Below are 14,471 nucleotides of genomic sequence, written 5' to 3'. Positions count from 1 at the left end.
GACCTCTGGAACGAATTAAGTACTTAAGCCGAGGTACCACTGTAATGTCTTTGAGGAAAGGTTGCTTGACCAGAACAATGGAAGATTTGCAATTAGATTAAGGAAGGTAGATTAAGGAAGGAGCTGAGGCTCCAATACTTTGGCCACCTCATGAGAAGAGAAGACTCCCTGGAAAAGACCCTGATGTTGGGAAAGATGGAGGGCACAAGGAGAAGAGGACGAGATGGTTGGATAGTGTTCGCGAAGCTACCAGCATGAGTTTGGCCAAACTGCGGGAGGCAGTGGAAGACAGGAGTGCCTGGCGTGCTCTGGTCCATGGGGTCACGAAGAGTCGGACACGACTAAACAACTAAACAACAATCACCATAAGACATGGCTATTGGTAAAGATGGAGCAAGGATCAATCAGGGTTTGATTTCTTGACATGCATTGGGACAGGAGGGGAAGGAGGCAGTGGCAGGTGTTCTCCCCATGTCCTAGCAGAGCATCCCTTGTTATGAAGGCTGAAGCCCCATCTGCAGTATGCATTTTAAGCAGTATTGTAGGCCAGGGAATGGCTGGGCACCGCAGAGGGGTGGCTGGATACTGATAAGTGGGTGTCGGGAGCAGGGAGTTGGAGGCTGGCTTGGAAGAAGGGATCCTTGACCTGGGGGGATCTGTAACAGCCAGGAGATGGGAGTCAGGGGCAGGAGAAGTGGCAGTATAGGGGAGTAAAGATTAGGTACAGGAAGTGGGAGAGGGAGGTCAGGCTGCTGTAGAGTCAAGGCCTTCCACACCTCCTGCCCCCAATGTCTGCTGCTCCACTGTCTCCCAGGACCAGAGCAGAATTGAAAAGGGAGAAGCTGAAGGTTACATGCGGGTGGAGTCTTTGCCTGCTTGCACACAGCAATGTGTCAATAAAAAATCAGGTCATAGGAAGTTTATGTAAAGCATCAAGATTTGTTCAAGCAGGTTGCATTGATGCTATCATATTACAGAATATAATACGCATAGGACACTCCAGTATGCATCGCTTCAAACTGCTCTCACCCACAGATAAATGCCCCAATGATGTTTTGTCAATGAAATCACCTTTTCGGCGGTGGGTTTTTGTCTGTTTGCAGAAAACTTTCCATCCAGTTCTTAGAATCAATAGTCTCCAGCTTTGGAGGTGATGTGGGTGGTGACCAGGGGCAGAGCTTTGTCAGTGATGGTTATCCAGTTAGGTCCCAAAATACATTTATGTTTGTGTCTATTCTCTTTAAGCACCAAGTGAAAGTCATTTTGTTTAACCAAGTTTTAGCATGAGCGGGGGAAGCTACAGAGAAGCAGGCAGAGGGCCTTCTGGGTAGTGGCACCCTCCCTGTGGCATGTCCTTCCATCAGATGACAAGGAGATTAGTAACTATATAACCTTTAGAAGACATCTGGAGGCAGCCCCGTATAGGGAAACTTTTTAAGATTTAATGTTTTATTTTGTTTTTATATGTGTTGGAAGCCTCCCAGAGTGACTGGGGCAACCTGGTGAGATGGGCGGGATACAAATATTGTTGTTGTTGTTGTTGTTGTTGTTGTTGTTGTTGTTGTTGTTGTTGTTGTTGTATTTGAGGAGGACACAGGACAGCACCAAAGAGGGTGACTTGGGAATGGGAGGGTTTGAGGGCTACATATGGTCCTTGAGCCTGAGATTCCTCACCCAGTTTTAGTTTGACTGGATTTTGCTATATTATGACACCACTGCTTGTGCTCTCCTTTGTAATTCTGTTAACATTGCCTTTGTTTGATAGCAACATTGTTTTAAACAATGGTTTCAAAAGCCACGGTGGGGAGCAAAGAGACTCCAGCCCAGGAGCTGCCTGGTTCAAGCCTCGTTCAAAGGTAAGTCCTGGCAGACTCTGTTAGGTAGCAGAAATCGGCGACATCTTTGAGATCTCCCCCCAACATGGTCATATTGCTAAGGATGGCACACAGCACAGTGGTGAGCATTTGCCTCTCATTTCCCCAAGCACGCTGGCCTTCCTGCTGGGCAATTGTAACTGCAAGACCCCTGGGGCCGCTGCATCTTCTTCTGAGACTGAACCGTAAAGCAAACACACACATGCTGCACCCTCTCAGAGTGAAGAACTTGGGGAAGACAGCTTGTGCAGTTCTTGTGTTGTCTAACAACGCTGACACATCATGAGCAGCTAAAGTATGAGAGCTTTCTTATCATTGCCCATTAGCAAGATTAGAGCCATTGTTAAGTAATTAGACAGTGAAAAGTCTTGGCTTTTGTGTTGGCCTTGGTTCAGTCACCAACGACTAAAGAGGCCGCTTAACACACCTGCTGCATTTACAACATGGCAACTTTTCTGCAGGGCTGGCCTGAAGCAGAACAACAAATGTCACTCCCCACACCAACCCCAAAAGTTAAGTACCCAAGACTGGCTAAGTTATTTTGGCATCTGAGGCAAAAAAAGTTAAAACGTACCTCTCTCTGGCAGTATACATACAATTTGTTGGCCTTTTGTGGCAATCCAAAATTAGGGGCCTGAGAGCCACCTCATGTTACCTAATGGTAGAGCTGGTCGTGTGGGGCCTTTCTGTAAGCATAAATGTACCGTGTTACCTTGGGTTAAGAACTTAATTCGTTCCGGAGGTCCGTTCTTAACCTGAAACTGTTCTTAACCTGAGGTACCACTTTAGCTAATGGGGCCTCCTGCTGCCGCTGCACAATTTCTGTTCTCATTCTGAGGTAAAGTTCTTAACCCAAGGTACTATTTCTGGGTTAGCGGAGCCTGTAACCTGAAGCTTCTGTAACCTGAAGTGTATGTAACAAGAGGTACCACTGTATATGTGTTTGTGTGGACATGAGCTGCTCCCCTGCCAGCTCCTAGGCCCCCACTCATTTGCCCATAAACTGAGGCAGGAATGAATACACCTTGGTTGCAGCTTCATACCAATGGGTGGGCATTAAATTAACTGCTGCTGGCACCACTAAATATCTTACAACTTGCAAAGCCCAAATGTGACATGTTAGCCCAAATGAAAAGGTGTTGTGAGTGCTTCTGAAATAATACCACCCAAGTGTGTCTGTGGATAGCAGCGTGCCACAAGGGCACTATTTGAGATGCTCTTCTTAGGTAAAATTCATGCTAGGGCAGAGGGAAATGGCCTGTCTGTTAATCATGTTGGATCCTGAAAAATTTATAGGCCGAGAGCAGTCCTGAAACGTACACAGAACACTACCAGCGGCTACACACTAGGGCAGCCTCTGCAAACCTGATGCCCCTCTCTGGAGGTTTTGGACTAGAATTGACTGCTCTTGCTGGCGCTAGTGGGGGTTTTTGGGTCAAAAACATCTGGAAGGCGCAAGGTTGGCGAACATTGCGCTAGCGCCTCCTGCAAACAAAATGGCATGTAAGGACCATCAGCAAACAGTGTGTTTAACTGTGTCCTTTAAAAACCACCTGCTTAGTTCTTTTTCTAAAATCTTACTCCCCATCTTTCCGTTGAAACTCTCACTATGAGGTAAACAATAGATATTTGTAAAAATGCATGATAAAAAAAAAAGACTTCAGAGATCAGGAGGAGACAGCCAATAAAAATTAAACAGTAACTGGGCAGGTAGAAATCAGCAGGTGAAAGAGACCAATCTTTGCAAGCTGAGAGAGGGCCACTAGGGATGAGGCTAAGCAGGCCTCCCTCAGAAGGAAAATCCAAAATCTAGGTGAAACTCTACAGAATGCTCTCTCCTGCATGCCAGCCAAACGCAACTTGGTTGTCTCTTTACAAATGCTTGAGGGAAGCAGGGCTTAACTTTAGAAAACAAAATCGGGTTTCATTGTATATTTGACAATATAACCAGGATTTAGATAATGAACTATGGTACGCACTGCCCATGGCTATGTCTGTCTGCAGGGGCCAGGGGCGTAGCATGGGACAGGGTAAAGGGACCATGGCCCTGGACATGGATTTTTGAGGGGCCGCGAAGCTGTTTTGGTGATTTCTGTTCAGCAGCCTCAATGCCCTATCCTAGGGTGTGTTCACATTAGCACTTTAAAGTGCAGTGAAGGGGGAGCAGTGGGAACCTTCCTTCCATTAACTTATGCTGACTCTTCCAGCTAAAATATTTTTACTACTGTGCAAAAATGCTTCTTTCCCCCAGCTGTATCCATGGAAATGTAGACTCCAAACTTCTAAATGACTTTTGGTATCTGACACAGTAAATCAGCTCAAACCCCAACCCAACCTTACCTCCTGCATTGATCCTTAAGGCATTTCAAAAGAAGAGAATAAGCTCACCCAAATCAAACATGATTTTCATTTATTTGTTCATTTTAGATTTTCCAACACCCGCCCTCCATGTTTTAAGCAGCAAAAGACATTTCTTTCCATTGTGAATACAGTTTCATGGGTTTTTTAAAATCCTGGCAGTGCATGTAGGTGTGTACCTAGTAAATCTGGATCTACAAACATTTGGGGGGAATAGAATCAGCTGACGGAACCATCACCTCTACTCTCCATCTTAATGTTGCAGCTGTGGCTTCCAGTGGAAGAACGTAACTAAACCATGGCATAGATTTAGATGTGCTAAACTTTAACCACAAGTGTATGGGTGTCTATCTGGGCTGCTTACATGTTGACAGTCATTCAAAATTCATGGGGGCGGGGATGCTCGAATAACAACCGAAAAAGAGCAGGGATATTCTAACTGAATGAGCCTCAAGACTTTCCATTTAGAGAATATTCCCTGTATAGTGTCTATGAAGGATTTGTAACATATATGATGGCCCTAGCCAATATGGAAGAGCATCTTCAGCAGGTTAGGCTTTCCAAAGCTTTGCACTGGATTTAAACAGCCTTCCAAAACCCTGATGCACTCCAGATGTCTTGGACTACATTTCCCACCAGCCCCATCCAGACTAGACAATGGCAAGGGGTGATGGGAGTTGTAGTAAAAAATAAAATCCAGAGGCCTCTAGGTTTGGAAGGCTGGACTAAAAGCTGATGATGGTGGAGACTTTGAAAAGCCATCAAATCCCACCATATGTAGGACACATTTGCAGACACCTCACCCAATAAGTTTCAGTCGACTTTCAAGGCCAAGCAAGGGTTAACAACGAACACCCCGCTTCCTACAACATCTGAGCTGAGGAAGAGGCTCTGACCTTTTTAGGCATGCCTGCACTTTAGGCGCTGCCATTGTATTGAGTTCAATGGTGATTGCCTCAATGCCCCTATTCAATCATATGTGTGTGTGTGTGTGTGTGTGTGTGTGTGTGTGCTGTCAGAATGAAAATCAATAAATATTTTTTCATATAAAAATACTCGTTAAAAAAATTATTAAGCTACCTTTAAAAACTAACATATCTCAATACCCTTTTGAAAGCACAACCCTACACTCTGGCACGCTGCAGGCCCTGATTCAGGACAGCAAGTAAGTTTCACTGAAACCTCTAGGACTTCAGCCTTATACTTATCGTGTGAGTTCCAACAGGGTCATACTCCCCAAGGCTGTTAATAACCGCTGGATTTAATCTCCGTGGAGGGGGGGACAACACAAACCTACAAAGTCATCCAAACGACTGTGGAGTGTTTAACTGGCTTCAACATTCACTTGATTCTTCTTTCAAACTGACCTTCCCTAGACTGGTTGACTGAACAGGCCTTAAAGTGACCAGGAATTAGCCTCAGGCTACAAACAGTCCGTGTCAGCATTTTGTGGTGGTAGGGGGAGGGGGGGAGAAAAGTAGTCAAAGATGAACAACCCTTAGTAGGATGAAGAAAAGGAGGCACTTAAATAGAATGACAAAACACACACGGGAAAACAAAGAAACAAACAAAATCACTAGGGTACATGTGAGCTATTGCCAGCCCACGAATCACCAGGGTCTGACATCAAAGTGAAACTCAACCTCCCCCCCCCCCCCAATTAAGTGCATCATCCAGTCCTGGGAGGGGCATGATAACATAGGTCCTTATAAGAAACTCTTCATTGTTCCGATTAAGACATGATGTAGACTTCCAGAAGGCTAGCCACTGCATGCATTCTGTAGAAGATGCCAAATGGCAGGCAGATGTCCACAATGGCAGCCCACATGGGATAACCGTAGAACGCAAGCTCTGTTTTGTTGTCAAACTGTGGCCGGGCTCCAAATGCTGGCATGACCCAGAGCTGTTTGGGGGGAAAAAAGGGGGGGGGATCACACAAGAACATTAGGAATCTGTAAGCACCCTCTGTATTACATAGTTTTATATCAGCAAGTTACCGTATTTTTCGCTCTATAGGACGCACTTTTCCCCCTTCAAAAATGAAGGGGAAATGTGTGTGCGTCCTATGGAGCGAAGACGCCGTAGCCCCGCGACCCTTTCACGGCTGGAGAGGTGACGTGCGGCTATAGAGGCTCCTGCCATAGCTGCGCGTCACCTCTCCAGCCGGGAGAGCGCGCGCGGGGCTAAAGCAGCCCCCCGTGACCCTCTCCCAGCTGGAGAGGTGACGCGCAGCTATGGCAGGAGCCTCTATAGCCGCGCGTCACCTCCCAAGCCGGGAGAGCGCGCGCGGGGCTAAAGCAGCCCCCCCACGACCCTCTCCCAGTTGGAGAGGTGACGCACAGCTATGGCAGGAGCCTCTATAGCCGCGCGTCACCTCCCCAGCCGGGAGAGCCCGCGCGGGGCTAAAGCAGCCCCCCGCGACCCTCTCCCAGCTGGAGAGGTGACGCGCAGCTATGGCAGGAGCCTCTATAGCCGCGCGTCACCTCCCCAGCCGGGAGAGCGCACCCGCTGCTCTCTGACCTGCTCTTTGGGGCTGGTGGTAGGCTTCCCCCCGCCAGCCCCAAAGAGCATTTCGAAAGGAACCTGAAGCCTGGAGAGCGAGAGGGGTCAGTGCACGCCGACCCCTCTCGCTCTCCAGGCTTCCAAGGTAGCCACCTGAACGCGCCTTAAACAGCACCTTGTTTTAGAGCAGGAAAACAAGAGGGGGAAAGTTCTCCCCCTCTCTGTGCAGCGCCTCCTGCCGCTTCACTGAAGGGGCGCTGGGCAGAGAGGGGGAGATTTTTTTTTTCTTGTTCTCCCCCCTCTAAAACAAAGTGCGTCCTATTGTCCGGTGCGTCCAATGGTGCGAAAAATACGGTATAAAGGGCGGAAACTAGGCTTTTCAAGAGACCTGGAGCTCACTTCTCAATAGCATTTAAAACTAACAGCACAGGAGATGATGCCGTCGTGTCATGCGTTTTCCCCACTCTGTGGGCTCATCCACACTTCCTTTTGTGCTGTTTTTTCTACTGTAGGCACAGATCCAGGATTTTGAGGCCCACATCTGAGCACTTGTTTTGGTCCTACTGTTTGCCCAGGGAGACCCGGGTTTTACCACTGAATCGGAGCAAAGGTTTGCTTGGATTCAGCAGAAAAATGCTGGTTTTCCAGGGGAAAGCAGTGGAAGGAGGTAAAACAGCTTGGAAATTCTGGATCTGGAAAGCCTGGACTTTAGCCTAGAAAGCATGGCACAGAAGGAAGTGTGGGTGAGCCCTGTATAGAAAAAAAAATACAATGTAATATACCATATTTTTCCTTCTATAAGATGCCTCCATGTATAAGACACCCCTGTTTTGGGGGGGCTCAGATTTAAGAAAATGGGGGAGATGGCCCTGTATAGAAGATGCCCCCTAATTTTTGACATTGTTTTTAAGGGAAAAACCCTAGTCTTATACACGGAAAAATAGGGTATGTTTTGTTAGGAGAGAGAGAGAGAGAGAGAGAGAGAGAGGAAGCGAAAGCACACTGTTACTAGTGTTCCATGTCTCTTGTTAACACCTAGTTCTATCAGAGACTCCACTACTCAACCTACAGCTACATCTTTTGTCACACATGAAAATGTGTTGGTGTAATTAACATGACCGCAACTGGTTATAAAAAGAAATACTCAAGATGTACATCTGCATTCCCCCCTGCCTCAGAGCAGGAGTTCCTTGCATGCTTTGCTGCTATGTATTCCCCCCCCCCCAAGGAATAAGAAATTTTCCAAATTAATTAGCTGATTTACTTACAATGGCATTCCCCAAGAGCAGGAACACTGAGATCTCCTTTAGGAATCTTCTTCTCCAGTTCATTTTCTTGGAGGCCTTAAGGGACCGCCTCGCTTCAGAAGTCTGAATAGCTAACCCTGGCAGTGCGCTGGGCGGCAGAGCACTCAAACTCTCAGGGACACGGAGCGATACTGCATTCATATTGACAAAAGTGAGCCCATAGATATCCTTCTGCTGAGGGTCAACTTTGTCTTCCTCTTCTGGGGGTTGCCGGTGCAGGCCTTCAATGATGAAAATGTTTTGGAAAGTGGGTTGAGCAAGCATCAGCAGGGAATAGCTCAAGTTGAGGGCATTTATAGTGTCCCTTGGTGAACTGGCCACTGTGGCCACAATAGAGTAATAGGAAATGGCATATTGCCCCAAGGCTGCACCCATCAATAATGCTACATCCAAAGTTCTGGTTGGGTTCTTGTGATGGTCCATGTCCCTCTTGTCAAATCTATAAACGATGGAGCCTGCGATGCAGATGGCGGACATCAGGCTCAGGCAAACGATGTTGAAGCCGTAATACATAGTGAGCACCTGGTCGGTCCTCTTAGAGTCTTCCTTTGAATTTACCTGAATCTCATACACAATCAGGACCGCTATGCCCGTCACAAGGACCAAGAACCCCACGATGGTGCCCAAAAAATAAGTCCTTCTGAAAAGCTTGAACTTCAGTTGGTGGATATGGTTGTCATGGGGGTCAATGAGGCGGCCAACGTTCTTCCACATGACGTAGACCATTGCGGAAGCGAAGAGGCTGTACTCGATATTGAAGGGGTACAGCCAGTAATAGCCATTCTGGAAGATCTTGCAGAGTTGGCTTTTGCAGGCACAGTTTTCTGCATGCGAGGCCGCCCTCATCATTAACAGAGCTGCAACAAAGAGAAAACAAGCTTGTTAGGGGCTACTTACTGCTCTGTGAAAGTTTTTTGTTCTTTAAACAAAATAGGACTCTGAGAAGAAACGAGCCAAAGATTGCAATATCTATGAATTTTGTTGGAATGGGATTGAAATGAGAGCTGCCACTTCAGAGCCATCTCTATGATTCTTCAAGCCCTCTCAAAACTCTACAGGTGCTTTGTGCATTGCACTTATATCTTGCTTTTCCTCTGTGGTGGTCAAAATGATACACACAGATGTCCCCTCTCCCAACAACTCTAAAACTAGTTAGGCTAAGAGGTAGGGGAAGGGCAGGGTGTGTGTGTGTGTGTGTGTGTGTGTGTGTGTGTGTGTGTGTGTGATTATTTTGGGTTTCTTTGGATGTTATCATCTTCAGAGAGGGATACTGAGAGGGGTCCTTAGGTTAGGTTCACTCACACAAGCCCATACTCTCTCTCCCAACTCTTTCTTACAGGAGCTAAATGAGAGCCCGAATGGCCGACTACCCTTTTAGAAACAGTTTATTTTCTTGGCAGCTGGGGAGATTTCTTGTTCAAATAACAGCAGGCCTCCTTTGTTGGTGATTCACTTCTCATACTTTCCAGAACGGAGTAGGAAGACCAGGGAAGGGATGGGAGCATGTGAGGCCGAGGCCTGTTCCTGATGTCTTCCCAGGAAGAATCTTTTAGTTTGTGAGTTGTGGTGCAGAAGGGGGACAATAATCTATGTAAAGGTAAAGGTAAAGGGACCCCTGACCATTAGATCCAGTTGTGACCGACTCTGGGGTTGTGGTGCTCATCTCGCTTTATTGGCTGAGGGAGCTGGCGTACAGCTTCCCGGTCCTGTGGCCAGCCTGACTTAAGCCGCTTCTGGCAAACCAGAGCAGCGCACGGAAACGCCGTTTACCTTTCCACCAGAGCGGTACCTATTTATCTACTTGCACTTTGACGTGCTTTCGAACTGCTAGGTTGGCAGGAGCTGGGACCGAGCAACAGGAGCTCACCCCCTCGCAGGGATTCGAATAATCTATGTAGCACTTCACAAAACAAAGAAACACCACCACTACCCAACTAATTTTTCCTGGTCTTGGAATCTTCAGGAGATAGGGCAGATATGGGCTGGTTAAGAAGCGGGGACCCTAATTTCAACCTTACTCCATGGAAGTTTCCACTGAAGTCTGCTTTTGGGTAAACTGCTCTTTAATATAAGCAAAAGTAAAAGAAAATTGTAAAATGATCCACTATGAAACTGCTGCTCTGTAGGGCTATCCACTGCACTGTAGGCATGTCCACACATGAACATCCAACAAGTGTATAATCTGTGTACATAAGGAGCTGAGCTGTACATCTGTAGAATTATTCACATATTAACATTCAACCAGGTGTGCAGTCCATGTACACAGTAATCGAGTTGTGCAAATCTACAAGTATTCATTGCTTCATGCAACCACTTGTACATGTGCAGAGACAGCTTGTACTTGAGTTTAGTGTAATGTGTGAGTGAGGAAGCCTTGTGAGTTTTAATCTAAGTTATTCTAAACGGATTGCCTTGCTTGAGCCACTTACCCATTCTGTGCGTAACATTTGCAACTGGGTTCTTTGATTCAGCCTTATGCACTGACTCATCTGTTACAGCTGCCATCCACACTGCTAGGTTGGTGGTCAACGTGAGCATCAAGCCACATCTGTAGGAAGAGAAAGCGTGGAACCATGGAGTTAAACTCTGTTCATTACAGGATTATACATCATGACAATAAATGCAAGAGGTGGGATTTTGGAGCACTGAGAAAAAGCTCAATATAAAAATTATAAGCTGCTGTTGTTGCTGTTAGCTATTTCCATCAGGAGGGCTAAGACCAACAACAGCAACAGGCAGAAAGAAGAGATCTTCCATCATGTAGTTATCCTCTGGAACAAAATAAAAAAAATTCCTTCCAGTAGCACCTTAGAGACCAACTAAGTTTGTTATTGGTATGAGCTTTCGTGTGCATGCACACTTCTTAGTTGGTCTCTAAGGTGCTACGGGAAGGAATTATTTTATTTTGTTTTGACTACAGCAGACCAACATGGCTATCTACCTGTAACTTATCCTCTGGAGTCATTAAAGAGCAGGAACTTGCAGAGGACACCCACCATTAGGTAGAGCAAGACAGCCACTTCAGGCAACCAATTCTGGGATTCACGAGAAGGCAGCAAGTTGTTATTTACTTATTATGATTGTATATTTACTGCCAGGGAGGGGGAGAGATACTTGTGGGATTTTCTGACTCAGTTCCCAGAATAACTTGGCTGGTCTTGAGAGGATGATATCATTTGCTGTTCTACCTCAAGCAGCAACATGTCTTTGGCTGGCCTTTTCAAAGAGCCCTTTAAGATGGAGCAGGACCCTACATTTTGTTGCAGATCCCCTCCTTGTCTTTCATTACTGATGATGATGTCATGGCTAGCATGTTGGGATTTGGCCCTCTATTCAGCCAGCCTAGGCTGAGGCTTAATAAAATGACAAAGCAGCATGGAAAAACTCGGTTAGGTGGCCTGGATATTTACCTGGTAAGATTCAGATGCTTGTGGATGCAGTCTTGGGCAGACATCCAGAGGAAGACAGTCTAGAACGGGGAAGAAGTATATATATTTAAAATGACATTCCAAAGTAGGCAGGGAATGAATGGAAGAGGCAAAAAAAGAGAGCAAAGAAATTTGATGTCACATTTACTCTTCTTATCCTATTTAGTAACTTCTGTCCCTTCATCCAGCTTATAGAGGAAATATTCCTTCCACTTCTAAGCGATGCAAACTTGCCAACTCCCAAGGATCACTTTGGGGCCTTAAAGGCATGGCTAGTCTTACTAATATCCTTGCCCTTCCAATATAAAATGGCTGTAGGATTCATTTCCCACCCAGCTGTTTCTACACATCATTCCTGTAGAAGAGTGTTAAACTAATGAAGCAGGATGCTGTGTGGATAGCCAAGTACAAATCCACCACTAATGCACAATGCATCAGTGACATGTTGCAGAATACACTCAGATCTCCCCTCCCCCCAAAAAATCCCCCATAGTTTGGAAATGTCCTGGATCTAATTAGTGACAGATTCTCCTGCGCTCATGAGAATGTTTTCTACAGGAATGCTAACCTTTCCAGGTCTAAAAGTAATCCAAAAGACAGACAAGAGGCTCTCTAAGTATATTAACCAGGCAGCTGTGAGGCCACACAAAAAGGAAACAGTGGCATAGTTTTATCCAGTCTCCTCCTAGCAGACAAGATCCTAACTAAGAACAGTCTCCAGTAAACACAAGCACAGCTAACAAGGCTAAAGAACTTGCCACCACCCATTCCTTTTGCTTCCTCATCTCAGCTAAGGTTGCTGCATGTGCTGGGTTCAGTGAATCAGTCACAGCAAGATCTGAACTCCCATCTTCCCTAAGCCTTAGCCATGCTGGCTGGAACTGATGGGATTTGGGGTCCAACAACATCTGGAGAGTCCCAGGCTGGCTTCCCCCACCATAGACCATCTCCTATGTACCCCAAAGAAGAGCCCAACTCACCTGAGTGATCACAAACACACCCTGTACCACTGGAAACATTATTCTGATGGGTGACAGGCACTTATAGTAGCTGGAATAATATCCGGTCTTAAAAGCATCCATTACCAGTGAGAGGACTGCAAACAAGACCAAGCCTCCTGTTTTGGAAAGAAAATGCAATCACATTCCATGCACATCAGATTCCTAGACTCCTATAGTCCCTCCATTTTGTCTTTTTACCCACAGCCATGGATCCTTTATGCCAGCAGCCCACATAAAGTAACAATAATGGAATTTCCTGCACAAGGTACCAGTCTGCTGAAACAGGAGTCTAATTAGGTATTCCATTTTATAAAAGCAAAAATAACCCGTGTGTGTGTGTGTTGCCTCAAGCAAATCAAGTCCAAACTCAATGTCAGGGTGAAGAATCCATCTCAGTAAATGGAGCTCCAACTCTTCCAAGTCCTTGATTATACATGGGTACTCAGAGCTGGCTCCAGATTTCTGCTGGGCCCCTTTGGCAAAAGATCTGCACCACGTCATTTTCTGTTTGACAGGCAGACAAGACATCTGAGCCTCCCCAGCAATATTATGTCACTTGCTTGCTTCTGTAATTCTTAAATCCACCCTCCTTAATGCTCTCCAAAGCACTGGAGGATAAGTGGTTGGGGTGTGGTGTGTGTGTGTGTGTGTGTGTGTGTGTGTGTGTGTGTGTTTTAGGGATTGTACTGGATCAACGGCTTTGCTTTGAAAACTCATGAATCTGGGTTAGATGCTCCAGATCCTGGCATCACCTCTGGCTGCCACACCAAATGTGACATAACTTTTTACCCAGCTTTCTTCTTGGACACTGAAGGTATTTCCCGCTTACGGCTCTCAGCAGAACAGCAAGTCTCGCAGAACTTAGAGAACAGCTGAGATTTTTGATTAAATATAGGCAGGACTGTGCTTGGTCACTGTGAGAATAGGTTGATGTACTACACTGGGCCACTGGCCTGATCCAGCTGTTTCTTATTATGTTCTTATGAATGCAGCAGCACCCTTTTCATGGATTTGCCCCATTCCCATGGGAATAAGACCCACTTGCTCATCCTGTTTACGCTTTGTCCTTCCCACCCCAACAACATATAGCTTCCTGCTCACCTCTCAGCCAGATGGGCCCTGCATGGTTGTCCTTGCAAGGAATGGCACCCTGCAGCCGGGAGGTTCTGAAGATGTAGAAGAGCATCCAGGCAATGTTGATCAGCATCACAATGATGAGCATGAAAAAGACATCATAGTCATGCAGCTTTACTTCTTGGAAAGCCCCACCGCTGACCAGTGTGCAGGACAGAAGCACCAAATTGATGGCTAGTAGAATGGAGAAGACACGCCCTCCTTTCTTCCAGACTTCTTTGGAGCTGTGTGGCGAGGGAGACGGGCACTTGTGGGAGCCAATGGGAGAGGTGGGAGATAGCGGGTCAGGTCCAAAGCTGCCCTTATCGTCCTTGTGGCCGGAGCCCATAATGGAATCCTCACGTCTGATCTCACAGTCTTGCCACATTGATACTTCGGTCATGATTTAATGGGCACCGAGGAGATGCTGCTGGCCTGAAGGTGGGGGCAGGAAGAGAGAAAATGTACACACCTATGTTAGTGTCATCGAAAATTATGGTATTGTTAGAAAAAGGGGGAAGATGCACAGAAAAAGAGAACAGTAAGACCTGCAAAGGTGGGCTTCAAGGTGCAATATTTCAACTGCTCTTTCCATAGCACTAATATCGCTTAGTTGGTATATTATAACTAGGCACGAAGAGACCAGAACTGTAATCACAACAAAGAACACCTACCTGTTTTCCACCCGTAAGTCGACTCTCTTTCCTCACCGCTGCTTTCACACAAGCTTCCTTTTCCCCCAGCTCACAGATGCCCTGGAATTTATATCTGTCCGGACGCCTCTGTGATTTACACCACCAGTGATCTTCATAAACTTATCAGTAAGGCTCACATGATCCATTTTGTGCAGTAGCTAGTTTTAGGGAAGAAAGGATGAGGAAGAGAGGG

At 46.3% G+C, this 14,471-nt stretch overlaps 2 protein-coding genes across 3 annotated transcripts in view; one reads left to right on the top strand and one right to left on the bottom strand.

The window, feature by feature from the left end:
• The window catches only part of USH1G (USH1 protein network component sans), a 35,751-nt gene that overhangs the window by 3,075 nt on the left and 18,205 nt on the right, over window positions 1–14,471 (top strand). Inside the window, exons 2-4 of one of the 2 annotated variants that reach the window (XM_083487211.1) lie at window positions 1,766–1,856; window positions 8,976–9,099; window positions 12,675–12,735. The exons of the other annotated variant lie outside the window; for it this stretch is intronic. The gene's annotated coding sequence lies outside the window, so the exon portion shown is untranslated. The remainder of the gene's footprint in view (window positions 1–1,765; window positions 1,857–8,975; window positions 9,100–12,674; window positions 12,736–14,471) is intronic. 2 annotated transcript variants of the gene reach the window in all.
• OTOP2 (otopetrin 2) lies at window positions 4,268–14,037 on the bottom strand. Its single transcript, XM_083487173.1, has 6 exons — window positions 13,572–14,037; window positions 12,450–12,586; window positions 11,452–11,510; window positions 10,471–10,589; window positions 8,003–8,898; window positions 4,268–6,135 (listed from the first exon to the last, which is right to left on the bottom strand). The coding sequence occupies exons 1-6, from the start codon at window positions 13,984–13,986 to the stop codon at window positions 5,965–5,967; spliced, it is 1,797 nt and encodes a 598-aa protein (XP_083343299.1). The 5' UTR covers window positions 13,987–14,037; the 3' UTR covers window positions 4,268–5,964.

This window comes from Podarcis liolepis (genome assembly GCF_965112155.1).
Source record: "Podarcis liolepis genome assembly, chromosome: 2".
Taxonomy (NCBI): domain Eukaryota; kingdom Metazoa; phylum Chordata; class Lepidosauria; order Squamata; family Lacertidae; genus Podarcis; species Podarcis liolepis.
The sequence above is the reverse complement of the archived record's forward strand: the minus strand, read 5'-3'. Positions and strand labels throughout refer to the sequence as shown.